This window comes from Poromitra crassiceps (genome assembly GCF_964638095.1).
Source record: "Poromitra crassiceps genome assembly, chromosome: 6".
Classification (NCBI taxonomy): domain Eukaryota; kingdom Metazoa; phylum Chordata; class Actinopteri; order Beryciformes; family Melamphaidae; genus Poromitra; species Poromitra crassiceps.
This window is the reverse complement of record NC_139627.1, coordinates 1,879,790-1,904,789: the sequence shown is the minus strand read 5'-3', so window position 1 is coordinate 1,904,789 and position 25,000 is coordinate 1,879,790. Positions and strand designations below refer to the sequence as shown.

Genomic DNA, 25,000 nt, shown 5'->3' with positions numbered 1-25,000 from the left:
GTCCCCAAGCTGCTGTCCATGTTTACTAGTGGTGTGTCTGTCCGTCCACGTCCAGGTCCCCAAGCTGCTGTCCATGTTTACTAGTGGTGTGTCTGTCCGTCCACGTCCAGGTCCCCAAGCTGCTGTCCATGTTTACTAGTGGTGTGTCTGTCCGTCCACGTCCAGGTCCCCAAGCTGCTGTCCATGTTTACTAGTGGTGTGTCTGTCCGTCCACGTCCAGGTCCCCAAGCTGCTGTCCATGTTTACTAGTGGTGTGTCTGTCCGTCCACGTCCAGGTCCCCAAGCTGCTGTCCATGTTTACTAGTGGTGTGTCTGTCCGTCCACGTCCAGGTCCCCAAGCTGCTGTCCATGTTTACTAGTGGTGTGTCTGTCCGTCCACGTCCAGGTCCCCAAGCTGCTGTCCATGTTTACTAGTGGTGTGTCTGTCCGTCCACGTCCAGGTCCCCAAGCTGCTGTCCATGTTTACTAGTGGTGTGTCTGTCCGTCCACGTCCAGGTCCCCAAGCTGCTGTCCATGTTTACTAGTGGTGTGTCTGTCCGTCCACGTCCAGGTCCCCAAGCTGCTGTCCATGTTTACTAGTGGTGTGTCTGTCCGTCCACGTCCAGGTCCCCAAGCTGCTGTCCATGTATACTAGTGGTGTGTCTGTCCGTCCACGTCCAGGTCCCCAAGCTGCTGTCCATGTTTACTAGTGGTGTGTCTGTCCGTCCACGTCCAGGTCCCCAAGCTGCTGTCCATGTTTACTAGTGGTGTGTCTGTCCGTCCACGTCCAGGTCCCCAAGCTGCTGTCCATGTTTACTAGTGGTGTGTCTGTCCGTCCACGTCCAGGTCCCCAAGCTGCTGTCCATGTATACTAGTGGTGTGTCTGTCCGTCCACGTCCAGGTCCCCAAGCTGCTGTCCATGTATACTAGTGGTGTGTCTGTCCGTCCACGTCCAGGTCCCCAAGCTGCTGTCCATGTTTACTAGTGGTGTGTCTGTCCGTCCACGTCCAGGTCCCCAAGCTGCTGTCCATGTTTACTAGTGGTGTGTCTGTCCGTCCACGTCCAGGTCCCCAAGCTGCTGTCCATGTTTACTAGTGGTGTGTCTGTCCGTCCACGTCCAGGTCCCCAAGCTGCTGTCCATGTTTACTAGTGGTGTGTCTGTCCGTCCACGTCCAGGTCCCCAAGCTGCTGTCCATGTTTACTAGTGGTGTGTCTGTCCGTCCACGTCCAGGTCCCCAAGCTGCTGTCCATGTTTACTAGTGGTGTGTCTGTCCGTCCACGTCCAGGTCCCCAAGCTGCTGTCCATGTTTACTAGTGGTGTGTCTGTCCGTCCACGTCCAGGTCCCCAAGCTGCTGTCCATGTATACTAGTGGTGTGTCTGTCCGTCCACGTCCAGGTCCCCAAGCTGCTGTCCATGTATACTAGTGGTGTGTCTGTCCGTCCACGTCCAGGTCCCCAAGCTGCTGTCCATGTTTACTAGTGGTGTGTCTGTCCGTCCACGTCCAGGTCCCCAAGCTGCTGTCCATGTTTACTAGTGGTGTGTCTGTCCGTCCACGTCCAGGTCCCCAAGCTGCTGTCCATGTTTACTAGTGGTGTGTCTGTCCGTCCACGTCCAGGTCCCCAAGCTGCTGTCCATGTTTACTAGTGGTGTGTCTGTCCGTCCACGTCCAGGTCCCCAAGCTGCTGTCCATGTTTACTAGTGGTGTGTCTGTCCGTCCACGTCCAGGTCCCCAAGCTGCTGTCCATGTTTACTAGTGGTGTGTCTGTCCGTCCACGTCCAGGTCCCCAAGCTGCTGTCCATGTTTACTAGTGGTGTGTCTGTCCGTCCACGTCCAGGTCCCCAAGCTGCTGTCCATGTTTACTAGTGGTGTGTCTGTCCGTCCACGTCCAGGTCCCCAAGCTGCTGTCCATGTATACTAGTGGTGTGTCTGTCCGTCCACGTCCAGGTCCCCAAGCTGCTGTCCATGTTTACTAGTGGTGTGTCTGTCCGTCCACGTCCAGGTCCCCAAGCTGCTGTCCATGTATACTAGTGGTGTGTCTGTCCGTCCACGTCCAGGTCCCCAAGCTGCTGTCCATGTTTACTAGTGGTGTGTCTGTCCGTCCACGTCCAGGTCCCCAAGCTGCTGTCCATGTTTACTAGTGGTGTGTCTGTCCGTCCACGTCCAGGTCCCCAAGCTGCTGTCCATGTTTACTAGTGGTGTGTCTGTCCGTCCACGTCCAGGTCCCCAAGCTGCTGTCCATGTTTACTAGTGGTGTGTCTGTCCGTCCACGTCCAGGTCCCCAAGCTGCTGTCCATGTTTACTAGTGGTGTGTCTGTCCGTCCACGTCCAGGTCCCCAAGCTGCTGTCCATGTTTACTAGTGGTGTGTCTGTCCGTCCACGTCCAGGTCCCCAAGCTGCTGTCCATGGAGCCCAGGAAGGGCTGTCGTTTCGGGGGGACCAGAGTGCTCATCGTGGGCGAGCACCTGGACACTGGCTCTCAGGTCCGAGTCAAGGTCAACAGCACGCAGGAATGCACCATCATAACGTGAGTACTTTGAAATTGGTTGTTGTGGCTGTATGCGGCTTCAATGGAGTGGAGTGTATCCCAACTCACAAGTTGTTTTAGTTTAGTTTAGTTTAGTTTAGTTTAGTTTAGTTTAGTTTAGTTTTATTTGAGACAGATTAATAAGTGAATAGACAAATATATCACAGCTTTAAAATTTGTCAAGGATGGCACAATAAAGTCACAGACTTATTTCCATTGAGGTCCTTGATAATCTTGACAGCAATAAACAAGCCCCCCCCCCCCCCCCCGAAAGCTAAGAAACATAATGCAATAATAACAATGTGGACAATGCAAAAACAACAACAAAGAAAACAACAGCAACAACAACACTACTAGGACTGGCATTTTTGTTAGATAGTTCTTGTTTGATGTGTTCTGCCAAACCGCAAATGAGGTTGGTTAGATTCAATGTGGACATTTTTATGGAACTTGTGCGCTGGAAAACAATAACCGTTTATTTTTTTCCTTGACATAAAAATGGATTGCAATTCTTGGATGTGTTGGAAAAAACACAAGAGTTGGTAAAAAAAAAAAAAAAGAGGAAACAAACACATACAAACAAGATAAAAAATAATAAACTAGGAGGACACTCGGAGAGCGCACTCCTCTGCCAAGGCCACTAGTCTGCTATGATATGCAAATTTTCTGAGTCGGATCGGATGCGCTTCAAAATTTAATTGCTTCTTCCTTGGCCCATGCTAAACCCTTCCAAGAAGTTTCATGGAAATGGGCCCAGTAGTTCTTCTGTAATCCTGCTGACAAACAGAGGGACAAACAGCAGCGTAAACAGAACCTCCTTGGCAGAGGTAATAAAAGCATGATAAAGCTTTATGATAAAACATGAAACATCATTATGCAGCAGCACATGTACTGTCGCACAGTGTAATAATTACTGTACTTAGGACAGTGCAGTACTGTAAGTATAGTAGTGCTGCTGTAGTTAGTACGGCGCAGTACTGTAAGTATAGTAGTGCTGCTGTAGTTAGTACAGTGCAGTACTGTAAGTATAGTAGTGCTGCTGTAGTTAGGACAGTGCAGTACTGTAAGTATAGTAGTGCTGCTGTAGTTAGTACAGTGCAGTACTGTAAGTATAGTAGTGCTGCTGTAGTTAGTACAGTGCAGTACTGTGAGTGCTGTAGTGCTGCTGTAGTTAGTACAGTGCAGTACTGTAAGTGCAGTAGTGCTGCTGTAGTTAGTACAGTGCAGTACTGTAAGTGCAGTAGTGCTGCTGTAGTTAGTACAGTGCAGTACTGTAAGTGCAGTAGTGCTGCTGTAGTTAGTACAGTGCAGTACTGTAAGTGCAGTAGTGCTGCTGTAGTTAGTACAGTGCAGTACTGTAAGTGCAGTAGTGCTGCTGTAGTTAGTACAGTGCAGTACTGTAAGTGCAGTAGTGCTGCTGTAGTTAGTACAGTGCAGTACTGTAAGTGCAGTAGTGCTGCTGTAGTTAGTACAGTGCAGTACTGTAAGTGCAGTAGTGCTGCTGTAGTTAGTACAGTGCAGTACTGTAAGTGCAGTAGTGCTGCTGTAGTTAGTACAGTACAGTGCAGTACTGTAAGTGCAGTAGTGCTGCTGTAGTTAGTACAGTGCAGTACTGTAAGTATAGTAGTGCTGCTGTAGTTAGTACAGTGCAGTACTGTAAGTATAGTAGTGCTGCTGTAGTTAGTACAGTACAGTGCAGTACTGTAAGTGCAGTAGTGCTGCTGTAGTTAGTACAGTGCAGTACTGTAAGTATAGTAGTGCTGCTGTAGTTAGTACAGTGCAGTACTGTAAGTATAGTAGTGCTGCTGTAGTTAGTACAGTGCAGTACTGTAAGTGCAGTAGTGCTGCTGTAGTTAGTACAGTGCAGTACTGTGAGTGCAGTAGTGCTGCTAAACGTCATGGGATGGTGTTGTGTTGTGTCCTAGGCAAACAGCTGATACCATTGAGTGCACCATGCCTGCGGCCGTGCAGGCGCACACGGAGGCCGTGGCGGTGTGTGTGGAGTTTGAAGACCTCCCCTGTCAGAGCATGGAGCTCAGCACCACCTACACCTACGAGAAGAACCCCACCATCAGCTTCATCCACCCACCAAAGAGCTACCTCAGGTACACTGATACACACAGACACACACACAGACACACACACACCACATACCTGTGGTGGACTTCCGTTCAAAATCAGAGAGAGCCCGTTGTTACCACCGGCTTGGTCGGGCGTCCCTACAGACACATTTGGCCGTGTCTGTGGGTGTAAAGCCGGACAAGGGTATGTGTCCTGGTCGCTGCACTGGCGCCTCCTCTGGGCGGTCGTGGGGCGCCTGTTCAGTAGGGAGGGGATTTGTGGGGAATAACATGTTCCTCCGCACACACTACATCCTCCCAGTGAAACTCCTCGCTGTCAGGTGAAAAGAAGCGGCTGGCGACTCGACGACCGGGACCTCAGGGGGATTTTTTATATTTTTTCAATATTTTATTTTCCACTTTTAATTTCCACAAAACAGACCGGCTCAGACACAAGAAAAGAAAAGAAAAAACAAACAAAAAGAAACATACAACATAATGAACATTCAACATCACAGTGGTGCTGCCAGCCACGTAAGGTGCTTATGTGCTGCAGTCGATGTACCAGAGATCTCACGCAAGCGCTCTATAGAAAACCAGTTGGGCGAGTCACCCGTCGCCCCTAACCTCATCGAGATAGACTAACCTCATTAAGATAGACTAACCTCATCGAGATAGACTAACCTCATCGAGATAGACTAACCTCATCGAGATAGACTAACCTCATTGAGATAGACTTAACCTCATCGAGATAGACTAACCTCATCGAGATAGACTTAACCTCATCGAGATAGGATCAAAACATAAAAACGGGTCCCATATATTTTGACATTTTCTAAGTGAGTTGGTTCTCAGGAACCTGAGTCTCTCCATCCGTATAACAGAGATCATGTCCATCAACCACAATTGGAAAGAGGGTGAAGAGGGGGACTTCCATTCCTTAAGAATTAGTTTAAGACAGGGGGAAATTGACTGAGTCCAACTGGGATGGGGGGGGGGGGGGGGGGGGGTGCTACAGTACACTTCCACTGGTGGTTGAGAGAGTGGATCATTTCAGATTCCTTGGGACTACAATCTCGTCTCCTCCTCGTCTGAAGTGGGAAGAAAACTTCACCGACATCCAGAAGAAAGCTCACCAAAGACTCTTCTTTTTAAGACAGCGAAGGAACGTCTTGGCGATGTTACACTTCTACAAAGCGATAATAGAAAGTGGGCTCACTTTCTCAATAAGCATTATGGCAACTCTACAGCTCACAAGAAGAGACTGCTAGACAGACTGAGTCGTGCGCACAGCTTCAAAAAGATAATTGGCTGTGAACTCCCCACCATTTATGAACTGAACCACATCCGCATTTAAGACGTTAAAGGACTCCTCCTCCTCACACAGCCGGCAAACCCTCCATTCAGTCAGATCTCCGTACGGGTGAAAGACATCTCGCTTCCTTAATAGCACTTAACCCTGAAGCAATCCACCTCCTAACTGCTTCACTGGTTGTATAAACAAGCACATGCACTGTCACTTTAAGAGCATATGGGCCTTAACCCTGCACTCATTGTATAAATGGTATTGTAATTGTGGCAGTGTGTTGTTTCTGTGGATACTGTCTCCTGTGTTGTTCATATGTTTTGCTGCTGTTGAGTTGCACCAAAACAAATTCCTAAATCAACTGCCAGGGTTGATATGGCAATAAATCAATTATTGACTTGAATTCAAAACCAAAACCTGGTGTGACATCTGGAGCTGGATGCCTCTGCGGTCCCGTCTCCAGAGACCAGTGACATGAGTAGATACTGTAATGCCTTCCTGATGCGCGGGCCTGTGTTCTAAATAGCCCGGCATGTGTGTGTGTGACGTGTGTGTGACAGCCGAGCGGGGTGTCTTTGATACTGTGTCGACGACGTGTGTGTGTGCTGTCTTCTCACTGACGTGGTGCTGCTGTGACTGTTATTAAACCACGTGTGCTGTCGCTTTCTGGAGGGCTGGGGCATGTCACACAATTGCTCCTTTTGGCTTTTAGCCGATTTCATTATTGTCTTGTTCTCCGTCTCTCTCTTTTTGGTCGGGTGCGGTTTTAAGTTACATTCATAATGATTGTATGCGTTTGTATGCGTTTGCCATTTTATTCGTAGCGACTGGTGTGTGACTATCTGTGTGTGTGTGTGTGTGTGTGTGTGTGTGTGTGTGCGTGTGCGTGCGTGCGTGTGTGTGTGTGTGTGTGTGTGTGTGCGTGTGCGTGCGTCTGTGTGTGTGTGTGCGTGCGTGCGTGTGTGTGTGTGTGTGTGTGTGTGTGTGTGTGTGTGTGTGTGTGTGTGTGTGTGTGTGTGTGTGTGTGTGCGTCTGTGTGTGTGTGTGTGTGTGCGTGTGTGTGCGTCTGTGTGTGTGTGTGCGTGCGTGCGTGTGTGTGTGTGTGTGTGTGTGTGTGTGTGTGTGTGTGTGTGTGTGTGTGTGTGTGTGTGTGCGTGCGCGTGCGTCTGTGTGTGTGTGTGCGTGCGTGCGTGCGTGCGTGCGTGTGTGTGTGTGTGTGTGTGTGTGTGTGTGCGTGCGCGTGCGTCTGTGTGTGTGTGTGCGTGCGTGCGTGCGTGCGTGTGTGTGTGTGTGTGTGTGTGTGTGTGTGTGTGTGTGTGTGTGTGTGTGTGTGTGCGCGTGTGTGTGTGTGTGTGTGTGCGTGTGTGTGTGTGTGTGTGTGTGTGTGTGTGTGTGTGTGTGTGTGTGCGTGTTCGTTCCAGTGGCGGCAGGAACATCACAGTCACAGGACAACGTTTTGATCTGGTGCAGAGTGTCACTATGGAGGTTCTGGGAGTTGGACAAACTGTGAGTAACTGGATGACTTTTTTAACCTTATTAATCCAAAAGACTCATTCAAACATATTATGTAGCCTATTGTTTTGTTTTGTTTTGTTTTTCCTTTCTTTCCCCTGTGTCTGAGCCTGTTTGTCTGTTTTGTCTTGTTTGTGTTCTATAAAAATTTAAAATATGAAAAAAAAACAAAAAAAAACAAACATATTATGTAGCCTGATATCAGACTTATTGTCAACTTGTTACGCTCCATTTCCTTCTTCAGTCTGACATTTCCTCCACTCTAACCGATTCCCATAGGGGAAATCCCCCAGGGGGGATTTGATTTTCCCTAACCAATCACTAGAGACAAACAACATATTCACCTGATTATAATCCAGTGTGGAGAACAGTAAAAACATCCCCCTTTGAATAAATGGCTTGAAAGAGTGCTGTTCGGATTCCAAAGTAATTAGTACTTTTAATCCGTTTAAACAGCCCCGATAGCAGCGTCTATCTCTTCTATAGCAGTCGCCATGTTTGTTAGGTCTGACACACTTGACAACAGCCTGACAACGGCGTTAGTCCCGCCTGTTTGGGCTGTTTATTGAGGCTGATTGGCTAATCATTACACCCCCTCTGCACTCAAGGTCAAGCTTTACTTCATTGTCCCACTAGGGGAAATGAGTTTTGCAGCAGGGTTTACACAGAATACAACACCAACAGAATACAACAACATTCACAATAGAAAAACACACACAGAGCCAGAGCAGGGAATGATATTTCAAACCGATTGCACAACAAGTGCAAATGTGCATAATGTGCAAAAGGAGAACAACGGCGAGCTAATTGCTATTACGCATGTTGATGGCGCCAGGGCTGAAAGGACTGGTCATTTTTTCAACTTAGGAAATTGCTGTTGCGTGTTGCAGACCAGAGGAGGTGAGTGGTCTGAACCCAGGCAAGGAATTATGTCATCATCTGGTAAATCAAGTGAATTATATGTAGAAACTAGAAACAGTAACATAACATAACAACATAACAGGACAGCCCAAGAAGGTAGAACAAGTATTGTTGGCCATGGTATGAGTCATCATAATATACTGAATACCTGTGAACTCTTAACACATATCTTCTGCTGTGCTCCTTGTCCAGGACTGCACGGTGCTGTGAACTCTTAACACATATCTTCTGCTGTGCTCCTTGTCCAGGACTGCACGGTGCACTCTCCACTCTTAACACATATCTTCTGCTGTGCTCCTTGTCCAGGACTGCACGGTGCACTCTCTTAACACATATCTTCTGCTGTGCTCCTTGTCCAGGACTGCACGGTGCACTCTCCGTCCATGATCAAATGCCCCTCCCCGGCCTCCAGCCAGCCGCAGCAGAACTTCGTGCGGTTCTTCCTGAACGACGTCCTCTACATGGGACAGAGCCCCGCCTCCTACGACAGCGAGGCAGAGGAGGAGGAGGAGGAGGAGGAGGGGCAGGGGGAGCGTCAAGGAAGGCAGTTCCCGTTGCAGTACGTGGAGGACCCTCAGTTCTTCACTGCCAACAAGGAGGAGCTGATCAAACACCACCGCAAGGAGCCTCTCACACTGATCATCAACGTGAGTCAGACTGCAGCTGGTCCAATGAGAGAGAGAGAGAGAGAGAGAGAGAGAGAGAGAGAGAGAGAGAGAGAGAGAGAGAGAGAGAGAGAGAGAGAGAGAGAGAGAGAGAGAGATAGAGATAGAGATAGAGGAAGGTTCATTCAGGGCATATTTGCTTGACGTCAAGCAGCTATTGACCTTCTATTACAAATCGGATATTGGTCAGTCATTGTCGTCCATCTCCGATGTAATTGACATGATGCAGTTTTATGATTACATGTTTATATCATCAGTACTAGACTGGTCGTCTATAGGAAGCCCTTTCTTAACCTGCATTGATTGTGATGCAACACAGTCAAGATATTTTATTCTTATCTTTATTCTCATGGGTTTTACTGTTGTACGATGGTCTCTACTGTAAATGCTGGTTCAGAGCAGCTCTCCCATCTTGCCAAGAATACACACACAGTCAGCGGGCCCAGTGGGACGTCCCATGTCCCTGCTCTGGCTGATCTAAGCACCTGTCTGCATGGATTCATCACCCTGAAAGGGTGCCGGCTCTAACACTGTACGACACGCACATGGTGGTAGACACACACAGACCCACACACACACACACACACACATGGTGGTAGACACACACAGACCCACACACACACACACACACACACACATGGTGGTAGACACACACAGACCCACACACACACACACACACACACACACACACACACACACACACATGGTGGTAGACACACACAGACCCACACACACACACACACACACACACATGGTGGTAGACACACACAGACCCACACACACACACACACACACACACACACACACACACACACACACGCACATGGGAAGTTACTGACATAAGGCTTTGAATGAGACACAACTTCCCCTTTATGTGTGTGTGTGTGTGTGTGTGCGTGTGTGTGCGTGTGTGTGTGTGTGTGTGTGTGTGTGTGTGCGCGGTGTGTGTGTGTGTGTGTGTGTGTGCGTGTGTGCGTGCGTGTGTGTGTGTGCACGTGTGTGTGCGTGCATGTGTGACTCAGGATGAGGGCCCCTACAGGAATCGCTGCGTCAGCGCGTCTACATGGGCGACTCAACTAGTTGTTTCCTGTTTTGTTTAGGAAGGTGGACTCCACTGGTGGTGGACCTGCAGGGGGGGCGAGCGAGGCTGGGTGGGGCTGGGGAGAGAGAATGCTGTTTGTTTAATGGGAGCTTGTTGTTCAAGATCCTATATTATAATATTATATATATATATATATATATATTAGGGCATTCACGACTAGTAGATTTTACTAGTCGACTAGTCGTACCTAAAAGTAGTCAACTAGTCGACTAGTCGTTTTAGCAACTTTTTTTTTTTTTTTTTTTTTTTTTTTACTTCAAGAAAGAACATGAGGTATTTACACGACATACATGGACTATCATATCCCATATCCCCCACAAAGAACATCAAAACACAACAAAACAAAACAAGAAAACTGCTTAAAGGAGAACTTACCTCCAAAACACTTTTTTTCAGCTTTTAACCAATATATATGACTTTGGGGGTGATGTGTGAAGAATTCTGGTCAGAATTTCCACATTTGACACCAAACTGTTGCCATTTTACCATTTGTATCATTTTTCAGCAGCATATCTGGCATAAGCGCCCTCTTAGGGTCAAAGACTGCTTTTTTTTTTTTTCTCAAATGAATGGGATATTTGACACGTCGTTACGTCACGGTGACCCAAAGACTATGGGATTTCAAGATAATTACTCCCCTACCCCCCCTGTACCCTTTCAGCTCCTCAGAACTCCAAGCCTATTATTATTGAAGTTTGCTCTTAAAATACTGAACCAAACGTCGTCAAAGTTGGCACATGTCTTAATTATAGTTAGTTTCCTGCTGAATGTGTCATTACTTTATTGATATCTTACCTGGATAAGCTCGAATGATGATGTTTATATTATCAGTCCGAGTTGGAAGCACTGTCTCAAGCCCAGGCAGGTGGGAGCGGGCAGGAGAGAGTCGTACTGTAACCTCATGGACGAGCCTCAAGCTCCGGGGGCGCGCGGCCGCGCGCAGCAGCAGCTGGTTTCTCTGTGCTCTGAGAGCAGAGAGCAGTCTGATATTTCCGCAAACAAATAGCGTCGCAGTTTAGCGCACATGTAAAATATAACGCTATACTACGACGTGACAACGTGACAAAGCTGGTCTAAACACATCGGCTGCTGTAATATCGTCACTGTGTACAAGCAACGGGGGGGGGGGGGGGGGTTGACTCGCTGTGTGTGTGTTTTGCTGTCTGGAGCACTTTCTCCAGTGCTCTCTGTGCACAGTCTGACATTTCATTGGAAGCACTTTCTCTCGGCCAGTCAAACGGGAGAGTCTGCTCTGCTCGCTCATGCACCCGCGGGGCGCGCGCACACTGCACACAGCAGCAGTGAGAGGCGGGGGCTTTCAGTCAGCAGAGCAGAGCAACTGGCTCTGTCTGTGTGTGTGTGCTCCGAGGAGGAGAAGAGCTCTGTCCTGCTCTGCGCCCTATGAGGAAAAATCATAGGTGCTGTAAATTTCATCAAGAATCACGAAAACCCCCAAAACGCAAATTAAAAACGGATTTCATTGCGCGGTTTATCTCTAGTTAGACGAGGGAATTACGTGGAGAAATCTCGCATTGTGTTACCCCAGAGCGAGAGGTTTGTCCTATTGTGGGTGTGCTGCTGTTAACGAGCCCATGTCACTTTGCTCCCGTAACGTAGTTTGAGTAGTTTCCATAGAGTTACATGCAGAAAAATAATTAAATTTCTAGTTCGCCACTGAATTACCAAATTGATATAACTTTCAACCATTTTGAGCAAAGCTCTTTCCAAACAGGCCACCAGCGTTGGCTAGTTGCTGATATTTATACAGATATGGCCCCTCTCAAATAAATTATTTTTGAGGCAGTAGGCAAACTGTAATGGCGTCGATTTCCGAAAAAAAATCTGGACTTCAACACAGCCAAAGAGTCCAGTATAGACAAGAGCATATGTCATTTCTTGGTTTTTTCCATAGGTATTTTCAAATCACTGTTCTAATACATATCTAGGGGGTAAGTCCTCCTTTAAGATACACAATAATCCAAGAACAAACAAGACTATTGGACAAACAACCAAACAAAAACAATGCATTCAGATCCTATCCTGATAAGCCTAATGACACTGGGGTAAAAAGTTCTTAAAGTCAAACTCTGTATGTAGTTGCCATATTTTGGGGATGTCTAAGAATCTGCCTTTGCTCTTGTAGTAAATGTTATCCAACGTATGGTAGCTTGAGAGTTCATTCCACCAGTGAACTACAGCTGGGGGATTGGATGCTTTCCAATTTAAAGCTATGCATTTCCTAGCTGCCAACAGGGCAAGATCTATGTATTTACTTTGAATGCATTGTTTTTGTAAATACCTCATGTTCTTTCTTAAAGATTATTATTATTATTATTTTTTTTTTTTTTTTTTGCTAAAACGACTAGTCGACTACTAAGCACAGTGTCGAGTCGACTAGTGGTTTTACTAGTCGACTAGTCTGTGAATGCCCTAATATATATATATATATATATATATATATATATATATATATAGGGTTAGGGTTAGGGTTATATATATATATATATATATATATATATATATATATATATATATATATATATATATATATATATATATATATATATAGGGTTAGGGTTAGGGTTAGGGTTATATATATATATATAACTATATTAGGGCCCTGAGCTGGAATGTGGGTGGGTTTTGTTATTAGCTTTCATCCTGTTTTTGTTTTTTTTTTGCCTTTAAATTGCATTGTTTAGTTCCTATAAATGTGAGGTGAGCATGTGTATATGTGCCTCATATTACACACTGTGATCCTACATAGTACATAGGATAGACTGATGCTGTGTGTGTGTGTGTGTGTGTGTGTGTGTGTGTGTGTGTGTGTGTGTGTGTGTGTGTGTGTGTGTGTGTGTGTGTGTGTGTGTGTGTGTGTGTGTGTCTTAGTCTTAGGATGTGTTTGTTGACAGAGACCCAGGGGGTGGCATCCTGCAGCAGGGACGGGACGGGGCCCTAAGGGTGTAATCATAGAAAAGGAAGCACAGTGGGGATAAACACACACATGCACGTCGCACACTCACACACACACACGCACACACACACACACACACACACACACACACACACACACACACACACACACTTCCTAACTTGTCATCGTCACGAAGACGGATATCATCGCTGACCTTTGAAATGCACATTCCGTCAACATGCACCCCATAGCTGGACATGATGTCATGATGTCATGATGTCATGATGTCATCATGTCATCATGTCATCATGTCATCATGCTCATAACGCCGGACCGATCTGATTAGTACAGCCTCACACACGGCTGGGCAAATATATATGGACAAAATATATATTTGACCAAATACAGTTCCATATCAATATTGTAGGGATGGCTATTGGCAGGTTAGGCTACTGGTGCTTTCACAAAATATTTACACAATGGGATTTTTGATTAAAAAAAAAGACTTGAAAACAATGACTCTCTCAAATAATACAATAGAGTTCAGAAAATCACATCACTCCGTCTTTAACACCAGGAGAGGACAACAATTAGGCCATATCACAATATTACAATACCCAAAATCTAAGACGATATCTAGTCTCATATCACAATATCGATATAGCCCAGGCCTAGTTATTTTATTGTGAGTTTTGTTATACACACACACACACACACACACACACACACACACACACACACACACACACACACACACACACACACCTGTCACCTGAGTGTGGAGCCATAGCAGCTTGAGGCCTGTGTCCACTGACTTAACAGCAAAAAAAAGCGGCAGAAAGTGGCAAGAGGTTGGGCTGCGACCGCCACGGGACACACACACACACACACACACACACACACACACACACACACACACACACAGCGTTTGAGTTGTGGGAGGTTTTGACTCCGGCAGCCTCCTGTAAAGGCCCTGAGAATGTTATTTTGGGCAGAGGCAGAGACGACTGTCAGCGGGTTTGTTTGTAGAAAGTTGGGGCGGCTGAGAGAGAGAGAGAGAGAGAGAGGCAGGGGGAGGCTGAGAGAGAGAGAGAGAGAGAGAGAGAGAGGCAGGGGGAGGCTGAGAGAGAGAGAGAGAGAGAGAGAGAGAGGCAGGGGGAGGCTGAGAGAGAGAGAGAGAGAGAGAGAGAGAGAGAGAGAGAGAGAGAGAGAGAGAGAGAGAGGCAGGGGGAGGCTGAGAGAGAGAGAGAGAGAGAGAGAGTCGACAAGAGTGGCTGCACTGAGATGAGCTCCTGAATGAATCTCAAACTTGGACCTAAAAAAGTGAGACATTTTGCAAAATAACCTTCAAATAATCTTCAGAAAGGACTTTAAAGAAGAGGTAACAACTTTAACTCATTGAATGCCATGGACGTCCTTCGACGTCCAATTAAATAGTGACGTAGAATGCCACGGACGTCCTTCGACGTCCAATGCGTTTTTTGACGGTGGGACGTCGATCAAAGCCTTCCGCAGCTCCTGTACAACTATAGTAGCTATTGGAGGTGTATAACCTATTTTACGGACTCATTAGGTGGCGACAGTGCTTGCTCGGTGCAGTCCAGATTAGAGACAGGTCCGAGAAACAGCCTAAAAGCCGTGGATCAAAGACAACCCGATGCATGCTCCCAGAGCCATTTGCTCTGTCGCGGGAGCTGACATTGGCTCCGAACAGGAGTCAATCCGCGCTCACAACTGAGCCCCTCTGTCCCTGTCTGTCTGTCTGTCTGTATAGTTTCTCCAGCCGATTAGCAGCGAGGAAAGCAGCCCCTGACGCCAAACCATTCAGCAATCCGGGTTGGCTCTTCCCTGCTGTGGCGCTGAGAGCCGACAGCAGCAAACGCAGCACTCCGAAAATATAATGGTTGCGTGAGGCTGTGTGCAGTGTGGGGAGGAGTTTACGGGGGGAGGGGGGAGGGGGGTGCGGCACGCAGGGCATCACACAACAACTACGTCACTACATCAGAAAATATTATCTTCAGACAATGCTTCAGACTCAGTGAATGTGCTTGAAATGCTGCATTTCACAAAAGGCGGATTATCTCAGCTAATAATTTGAAAAGCCTGAAAACGCTGAAAACAACCTATCTTCTCCGGCTCATAACTAAAGAACGGAAAATGGTATCAATAAACTTTTTTTTGCTGATGATACAATAGAGCCAGCTCGTTCTTGTGCGTGTTCGGTGTTTACATAGTAATATCACACAATATTCTGTGGGCCTCGAGAAATCACTGAAAACGCTCTGAAAACTCTGGCACTGGGAGCATCCGTTCTCCAAAAGTGGCTGGCACTGAATGAGTTAATCAACAAAAACAGAAGGAATATCCTCTATATTTCTTAAACCGCTGTGAACTGTTTGCTAGCTGTTTAGCAACTGTCAGCTAGCAGCTAACCAACTAAACAACTGTCAGCTAGCTGCTAACCATCTGTCAGCTAGCTGCTAACCAACTGCTAGCTACCTGCTAACCAACCGTCAGCTAGCTGCTAACCAACTAACCAACTGTCAGCTAGCTGCTAACCATCTGTCAGCTATTTGCTAACCAACCGATAGCTAGCTGTGAACTGCTACTGTTACCTGCCACTGATCCTGATCCTTGCTGGTAACCTGATAAACAGGTTTTTTTTTTTTTTTTTTTTTTTTTTTTTTTTTTTTTTTTTTTTGCCAGAGCTTGTAGGGTAGAAAGGCTAGCAAAGTAACCAGTTAATCTAGCTCCCCTTGGAGTTAAAAAGTGGGCACTATGGGAACCAATCAGCAGGCGACTAAGCACAGCCCAGACCCCAGAGTGGGCAGCAGGGAAGTTGAGTACCCTGCCACATGTAAGAGTGCAGCAGCTAAAGAGAAACATAAGGAGAAAACACTGCAGGAAAACCCAGAGGTCCTCTTCACTGACTACGCACAACACCAAGAAGGAAGGAAGAAGAACAACTTCATATTCTTCACTGACCAAATCTACTTCTGGAAAGACACTCTGTGCAGTAAATATGCACATGTATTCAGTGAGGGCATCGGCTCGGGAGGCAGACTGAAGATCTGTAAAGATGCACACCTTGACAAAGATGACCCTCTGCTTACCATCACATATTACACTAAAGGAAAAGTCATGATCCAGGGGAATGAGGCCAACCTGGAGTCCTTTGAAGAGACTTTTCCCCTGCTGAAAGTGGAAGTGGACACCATGAGGAGCAATTTCCCCTCTGGCAGTAAAGATGAGGAGAGCCCAGTAGAGAACCACACCACTCTCTCCATCTCTGCCCCTCCCACACCTGCCAGTTCCACCAACCAACTGAAGGAGTGTGTGGCCCTGCTGGAGCTGGACTTTGCTGAATTCAAAGAGCTGACCCAGGCCAGGCTGTCTGACCCCCCAGACACCACTGTGCAGGAGCTAAAAGAGGAGCTCCAACAGCTCAGGAGAGACACCCAGGCCAGGCTGTCTGACCCCCAAGACACCACTGTGCAACAACTTAAAGAGGAGCTACAACAGCTCAGGAGAGACACCCAGGCCAGGCTGTCTGACCCCCAAGACAACAGTGTGCAACAACTTAAAGAGGAGCTACAACAGCTCAGGAGAGACACCCAGGCCAGGCTGTCTGACCTCCAAGACACCACTGTGCAACAACTTAAAGAGGAGCTACAACAGCTCAGGAGAGACACCCCGGCCAGGCTGTCTGACCCCCCAGACAACACTGTGCAACAACTTAAAGAGGAGCTACAACAGCTCAAGAGAGACAATCAGACCGTAGCATCTGACGTCAGAGGAAGTGTGGAGGAACTCAAACAGGAGAACAGTGTGCTCCGTGCTCAGTTAGCCAAAGTGAAGGATGATGCTGAGAAGAGAGAAAGGAGCTTCAGCAGGCAAATCCAACACCTGACAGACCAACTCTCCTTAGTCCCCACAATGACACATAGGGAAACACAGACCCTCCCTGTCAGTGTCCCAAACCCCTGCTGTGTCTCTGTCCCACCCCCGCTGCCCTGCACCCAGCCCAACGCCCAGGCACCCCCTGACACATCCACACAGCAAGCTGCCAACACATCCCAACCTTCCTCCACTCAGCTTAAAGAGCAAGCCCCACAGGTGGTCCTGCTGGCTGACTCGAATGGGAAATTCCTGGACACGAACAAACTTTTTCCCGGTATGAAAGTGCTATCTAAACGCTGCAGCACCACAGGCCACGCAATGAAGCTGTTGAAAAAGGAGACTCTCAGGAGCCCTCAATACCTGCTGATCCACACAGGGACAAATGACCTGCACAGCCTCCGTAGGGACACTGCCGAGGCAGTGAGGAAGATGGCAGTGCAGGCCAGCAGGGAGTTCCCTGACAGCCGTATTGTGGTCTCCACACTGCTGCCTCGGACAGACATCCCTCCTCATGTCATACATGACATTAATATGGAGATCAGAAGAGGATGTGCAACCTTACCCAATGTGCACTTGGCCCTCCACTCAAACATTGGCACCTGGGACCTCTATGATGGACTCCATCTATATAAAGAGAGTGTCAAGATATTTGCAAAGACCCTCAAAGACACTGCTCTGGGACGCAGCCCCCCCACCCCCTCCTCTAATACAAGTCTCAGAGGCCATGCCAGACCTCCTCCTCCCCATCACCACCCCATGATCACCCCCCCTGCAATGAGGAGACATGACAGCTCTGCCTGGACCTCCCACTCCCCACGTGCCCACCACCTCACCACTGTGGAGCATAACCAGAGGAGCCTACCTTCCTCCTCCTCAGCCCCTGCCCACAAACCCCCCGTGCAACATCAGCAGCAGCGATATGCAGGAGCACCGGCCCCTTGTCCCCCTAACCACCAACAGCAGCGAAGCTACGCAGCGGTAACTGCTGCTGGTCCCCCTCCCTACCCACAACAGCGGAGCTATGCAGCAGTTGTGGCCCAGCCTACTGCCACAGGGCCTCCCCGTGCTACCTCTGAACTGGGAGACATCAGGGAGATGCTGCACACCCTGTGCACCCGACTTCTGTTCAGCTAAGATGCACATTTTACCACTTGAAAAAGTAGAACAACATGGAAATGTATTGTTAGTAGTAGTAATGATAGTAGTCAATAGTGGTAGTACCAGTTAAAATAGTATGTCTCCATAATTAATATCAAATTATTATAATTATTCAGTATGGTAAATGTATAGATAGTTGAAGGTGTTTAATATTTGTCTCACTATACAGGTCCATTTTGATTTTGATTGTTTTGATGCGCTCATTTCATATAAGCTGCTGGAATATCCAGGGTCTCCATTCTTCAGCCTTTGGGCTGAAGAGTGGAAACCCTGAATTCCTGAAATCTATTGAAGATATCGATATTATTGTACTGACTGAAACATGGTGTCAACAAGACATGCTCACTCACTGTCCCTCAGGATACAACCAAGTCAAAGTGCCCTCTCTAAAATTTAGAAACATACGCAGAGGTAGAACATCTGGGGGGATTCTGGTGTGGTACAGAGGAGAACTCAACAGCCACATCTCACCAGTAAAACAAGGGAAATCACATATATGGCTGAGACTAGATAAACTTTTAGGAATAACTGACAGGGATATATATCTATGTGCTATTTATATACCACCAGTAGATTCTCCCTATTTTGAAGAAGACATTTTTGAAATACTTCAATCAGAAATCAGCCACTTCCAGGCCCAGGGTAAAGTGCTTCTGATTGGAGATCTAAATGGTCGGACAGGAAGTGAACCTGACTTCATTGATCCACAAGGGAACAGCCATTTATTTGATCAGTCCCCCCTTCATATCACACCCCCCATCACCTACCGCAACAGCCTTGACTCAGAAATAAACCAAAGTGGCAAGGAGGTAGTGCAGCTCTGTCGAGCCTCAGGCCTGTACATAGTTAACGGTAGGTTCAGAGGGGACTCTTTAGGGAGATTCACATACTCCTCAGCTCTTGGGTCCAGTGTAGTAGACTATGCAATCACTGACATGGACCCCTCCACTATCAGTGCATTCACTGTCAGGGAGCAATCCCCCCTCTCAGACCACAACCAAATTAATATCTACCTCAAGCTTTCTGCTCAAACCAAACAACCACCACAGCAACCCAGTAAGCTGTACAATTTAAAGCAGACATATAGGTGGAGTCAAGACAGTGGCCACCAATTTCTTATGGCCCAGAACTCCCCAGATATAGCAAACCAAATATTGAAATTTAAAGAAAATGAGTACGACACCACCAGAGATGGTATAAATTTAGCCATCACTGATGTGAATATGCTATTTCACAAGGCAGCTATTAAGGCTAACCTTACTAAAGTGAAAAAGAAGCATAACAAAAAACAAAATACTGAAAAATGGTTTGACAACGAGTGTAAAACCATCAGAAAAGACCTGAGGAAAATTTCGAATTTAAAACATCACCAACCAAATGACTCAGAATTAAGAACAGCTTATAGTAACACCCTCAAAAGATATAAATACACACTTAGGAACAAAAAACAAAATCATACTAACAGAATATTAGATGAAATTGAACAGTCCATAAACCAAAATAAATTTTGGGAAATGTGGAATGCCTTGAGCACAAAAGAAGCACAAGCATTACCCATACAAAATGGTGATATTTGGAGAACCCACTTTGAAAATCTCTTTGAAGACATCCCTATAAATAAATTGAATTCAACTCAAGATCTTATCAAAGAAAAACTAGAATCATTAGAATCAACCATAAAAAACAATCAAAACCCCCTTGACTTCCCAATCACTTGGGATGAATTGTCAAAAAAGACAAAATGTCTCCAAACAAAAAAAGCTTGTGGCCCAGACAACATAAAAAATGAAATGCTCAAAAACTGCAGCCCTAACATGCAGGATGCTGTGCTCAAACTGTTCAACATAATACTGAGTTCAGGCTGTTTTCCTGACATGTGGTGCCAGGGCCTTATCTCTCCCATCTTTAAGAGTGGGGACAAACTGGATCCCAACAACTACCGGGGAATCTGTGTCAGCAGTTGTCTGGGAAAGCTATTCTGCAGCATTATAAATAGTAGAATTTCAAATTTCCTTGAAAATCACAATATCCTGAGTAAAAGCCAAATTGGCTTTCTCCCCAAACATCGGACCACCGACCATGTCTACACTCTTCACACACTCATTGAAAAACATGTACACCAAACAAAAAATGGTCAAATATTTGCTTGTTTTATTGACTTTAGAAAAGCCTTCGATTCAATTTGGCATGAAGGCCTATATTACCGACTTCTTCAATGTGGTATCGGTGGCAAAGTGTATGACCTTATTAAATGCATGTACATGACAAGCAGATACAGCGTGAAGATTGGAGACAAACGCACTGAATCCTTTGCCCAGGCGAGAGGTGTCCGCCAGGGCTGCAACCTGAGTCCAACGCTGTTCAACATTTACATCAATGAACTTGCAGAGCAGCTGGAACTAAGCACCGCCCCGGGCCTCTCTCTTCTGGACAAGGAAATCAAATTCCTGCTCTATGCAGATGATCTAGTTCTGGTGTCCCCCACAAAACAGGGACTACAGCAGCAGCTGGACCTGCTGGACCGCTACTGCCAGAGCTGGGCCCTGGCAGTCAATTTGAAAAAAACGAATATCATGATATTCCAAAAAAAGGCCAGATGTCAGGAAGACAGACACCAGTTCACCTTAGGAAACACCATCATACCACACACCATGAGCTACACCTACCTCGGCCTCACAATAACAGCCTCAGGCAGCTTCAGCCTGGCAGTGAACGCACTAAAAGAAAAAGCTCGCAGAGCCCTACATGCAATCAAAATGAAATTTTATAATATCCAAATTCCAATTAAAATCTGGCTTAAAATATTTGACAGTGTGATCCAGCCCATTGCACTGTACGGTAGTGAAGTATGGGGTCCACTCAGTCATCATAGCTTCATCAGCTGGGAGAAACACCCAACAGAATCCCTACATGCTGAATTCTGCAGACACATCCTACATGTACAAAGAAAAACACCAACAAATGCGTGCAGATCAGAATTGGGCCGTTATCCATTAACAATTAACATTCAAAAGAGAGCACTAAAATTTGTAAATCATCTTAAATCCAGTCCCCCAGATAGCCTCCACTTCAAAGCCCTGCAAACCCAAGAGCTGAACCCAGAAAAGAGTCCACTATGTCAGTTGGTGCTGAGACTAACTGTCCCTCCTCAGCCACATCTCCACCAGGCTCAGACCAACACTGCTTCCCAAACACCAATTCAGGTAAACCAAATTATTAAACAATGCAAAGAAACCTATTTGGAACATTGGAAAGAAGAAACCAAAAATCAAAGTAGATTAGAATGCTATCTGGCCCTGAACAGAGATTATGAATTGGCAGAATATCTCTCTACTGTCAGAGATAGGAAGCAGAGACAGATCCTCACCAGGTACAGGCTCAGTGACCACCAACTGGCAATCGAAACAGGAAGACATAAGAAATCATGGCAACCAAAAGAAAATAGAACATGTGGTCACTGTTTGACAGGTGAGGTCGAGACGGAAATGCACTTCCTCCTACAATGTGAAAAATTCAAAACAGTTAGAGAAATGTTCTTTAACAAACTCGGCTCCCAAATCCCCCAATTCAAAGAGCTGGATGAGCAGTCCAGACTGGGAACTGTCCTGGGAGAAGGAAACACAGCAACTCTGGCTGCACAATATGTGTTAGCCTGCCACAATCTGAGGAACAGTGAGTGACCAACGCACACACGCGCACACGCACACACACACACACACACACACACACACATGCACACACACACAGTATGATGTGACCTGTTGAAATAACAAACCCTCCATCAACACTCAAACATGTGTGAACACTGTATATACTGTAACTGATATGTATCCATCTCAATGTTGTATTGTCATGTGTATTATTGTGTAATGTGTGTGTAATGTAATCATTACTTTTGTTTAATTGTTTTCTGATGCTTTGGCAATATTGTTGTCGTGACATTCATGCCAATAAAGCGATTTGAATTGAATTGAATTGAATTGAGAGAGAGAGAGGCAGGGGGAGGCTGAGAGAGAGAGAGAGAGAGAGAGAGAGGCAGGGGGAGGCTGAGAGAGAGAGAGAGAGAGAGAGAGAGAGAGAGGCAGGGGGAGGCTGAGAGAGAGAGAGAGAGAGGCAGGGGGAGGCTGAGAGAGAGAGAGAGAGGCAGGGGGAGGCTGAGAGAGAGAGAGAGAGAGAGGCAGGGGGAGGCTGAGAGAGAGAGAGAGGCAGGGGGAGGCTGAGAGAGAGAGAGAGAGAGAGAGAGGCAGGGGGAGGCTGAGAGAGAGAGAGAGAGAGGCAGGGGGAGGCTGAGAGAGAGAGAGAGAGAGGCAGGGGGAGGCTGAGAGAGAGAGAGAGAGAGAGGCAGGGGGAATGTTTGCTGCTTTAAGCTGAACTCCAGCCCAAACTGGAGGAGTTTCGTAGCAGCTTGCTCAGTGTGACAGCTGTGTGACAGGCCTGCCTGGGCTCTGCCTGCTGAGTCTGTGTGTGTGTAGACGCTGTGTGTGGGTCCAAAGGGTGGGTACAGTACCAGTACCAGAATGTGTGGATGAAGCTGTGAATGTTATCTGTGCCTGCAGCACCTTAACACTTGCCCCGGCAGACAGCTGTTTCTGTTTGGTTCTGGTTCTGGCACAGAAAGGGCCGAGCGATCTGAGGCTGGAGCTGGAGGAATACTCGGTGATGATTGGCCCCTATCCCTGTCCAATCAGCTTCCATAACGACCAGCTGTTCCACTGCACCATCAACGGCTTCAACTCCACCGAGAATGAGCTGCCAGTCACCGTGAGTATGCAGGCACACACACACACACACACACACACACACACACACACACACACACATGCAGGGACACACACACACACACACACACACAGACACACATGCAGGCACATGCACACACACACACACACACACACACACACACATGCAGGCACACACACACACACACACACACACATGCAGGCACACACACACACACATTTAAATGATTTATTTATGTCCACATAGATACAGAGTACAAAGGACATAAACACTAGTAATGCAATCAGATGTTGGGAGTTGGTCAGATACAAGAGTGCCTAATTGGCGACCACAATAATGCATACAAAGAAGATATAATACCGCACAGGGTGATGACAAAGGCAGATTGACATACAGTTATACTGTAATACAAGATAAGGGACAGCATCCAATTTCAAGGGTACAAAAAGCAGCGCCTTCTCCATATTGAGCGACTGCCAATAATAGCAGATACTGAACAATACCTTGCTAACTGTTTGGCCCTTCTCTTAGGTAGACCAGCCATCTGAAGGCCTCTTACAACCAGCTTATGGACATGACCCAGGCTACCAAATATGAAAACTATAAGTTTACACCTGTAGCCCAGCTGTGAAATGGTCTGCTCCAGCTGTTGATATTTTAGCATCTTGGTTATAAAGGCCTCCTCTAGGCTGTGGTCAAAGGTACAGCCAACCTCAAGAACAAACACCATGCACACACACACATGCACACACACATGCACACAAATAAACACACACACACACACACACACACACACACACACACACACACACAGCCTCCTGGTGTGGATGATATTACTAGCTGGACCTTGATAGTTAAGATCAATCTGTCACACAGAGCTCAGTCATTGGCTGCAGGCTGTGATCCCAGTTCAAAGGGATCTGATCTCTCCAGCAGCTCCATGCACAGACAGTGACGTGTGTGTGTGTGTGTGTGTGTGTGTGCGCGTGTGTGTGTGTGCGCGTGTGTGTGTGTGTGTGTGTGTGTGTGTGTGTGTGTGTGTGTGTGTGTGTGTGTGTCTCTCTCTGTGCATGGCACCGTGAATCAGCAGCTAGTGGGGACGCAGGGTTTTTCCTGCATTTTGGGCTCTGCTGTAAAAACACATTGCTCCATAAGTTCTGACCATGACTCATACATTTGAGATCAGGACACCAATTCAAAATCATGCTTTTTTTCTTTTGACTGTATCAATTTAGAGGATTTCAAAGGGAAAGTCTCACATTTGTATCTTGAAATTACTTTATGTCTTGCTCCATAATTTCTGACAATGACTGATATATTAGTGTTCAGGATAACGCAGACTACACTACTATATTATATACTATATACTATATATTGGGTTAGACTATACACTAACCCAAAAGTCAGATGTACTGTACGCACAACATTAAATGATCCGATCGGACCGATCATGCTTACCGTTGTGCGTAGTCAGTCACCCTCCTCAGGCCCATCGCCTGCTATCCAGACCACCCGTAGGAAGTTGTCATATGAATCACAGTTGTCAGCACTCTTCATTATGAAAGCTTCATTGGGGCTGGAGACATTCTGAGCCAGGAAAAAACCCCTGACTCTGCAACACGCTAACTGCTCCCAGACTTTTACCTCTTCCTCTTTATCTGTTTCATCTCTTATCAAACTGTCTATCATCAACACAATCAGCCAATCACACACACCCGTCACCCGCACCCGCCCACACCGAGTCAGGCACAGTCACACTCCTTAATTGTGTTTTTGTTTTGTCTCCAAGTTCTCTCCATCACAATTAAAGGTTCTTAACCAAGACAGTGAGCCAAGCCCTGCACATTCCTGATCAAACCACACTCTACCCACGTTTCCCATCTGTTGTTGCCCATTCTGCCCTGTTTTCATATTAGAGGAATCATCTATATTTAAAGTCAGGACCACTCCCCTGCTTTGTCAAAGAGAGAAGGAAAGGCTCTTTCATTTCTCTCGCTCCCCCTCTCTTTCTCTTCATGCATTACACCCCCCCCCCCCCACACACACACACACACACACACACACACACACACACACACACACACACACACTCCCACGTGTCTCCCAGGATGCCTGAAAATAAACGCAGGCAATTAGCCAAGACATACAGGCAGGTCAGGGGTCAAATGAGATGTGTCACGGCTCAAGCAGGTGGGCTGCCCTGTAGGGTACCCCCCC

General features: G+C 46.8%; 1 protein-coding gene across 1 annotated transcript in view; it reads left to right on the top strand.

Moving 5' to 3' along the window:
• Window positions 1-25,000, top strand: part of plxnd1 (plexin D1) — a gene marked incomplete at its 5' end in the record, with an annotated part of 145,716 nt that overhangs the window by 78,929 nt on the left and 41,787 nt on the right. The window contains 5 exon segments of the mRNA XM_083639237.1: window positions 2,366-2,505; window positions 4,431-4,610; window positions 7,293-7,377; window positions 8,664-8,951; window positions 22,658-22,804. Of these exon segments, the coding sequence (XP_083495363.1) occupies window positions 2,366-2,505; window positions 4,431-4,610; window positions 7,293-7,377; window positions 8,664-8,951; window positions 22,658-22,804 (840 nt within the window).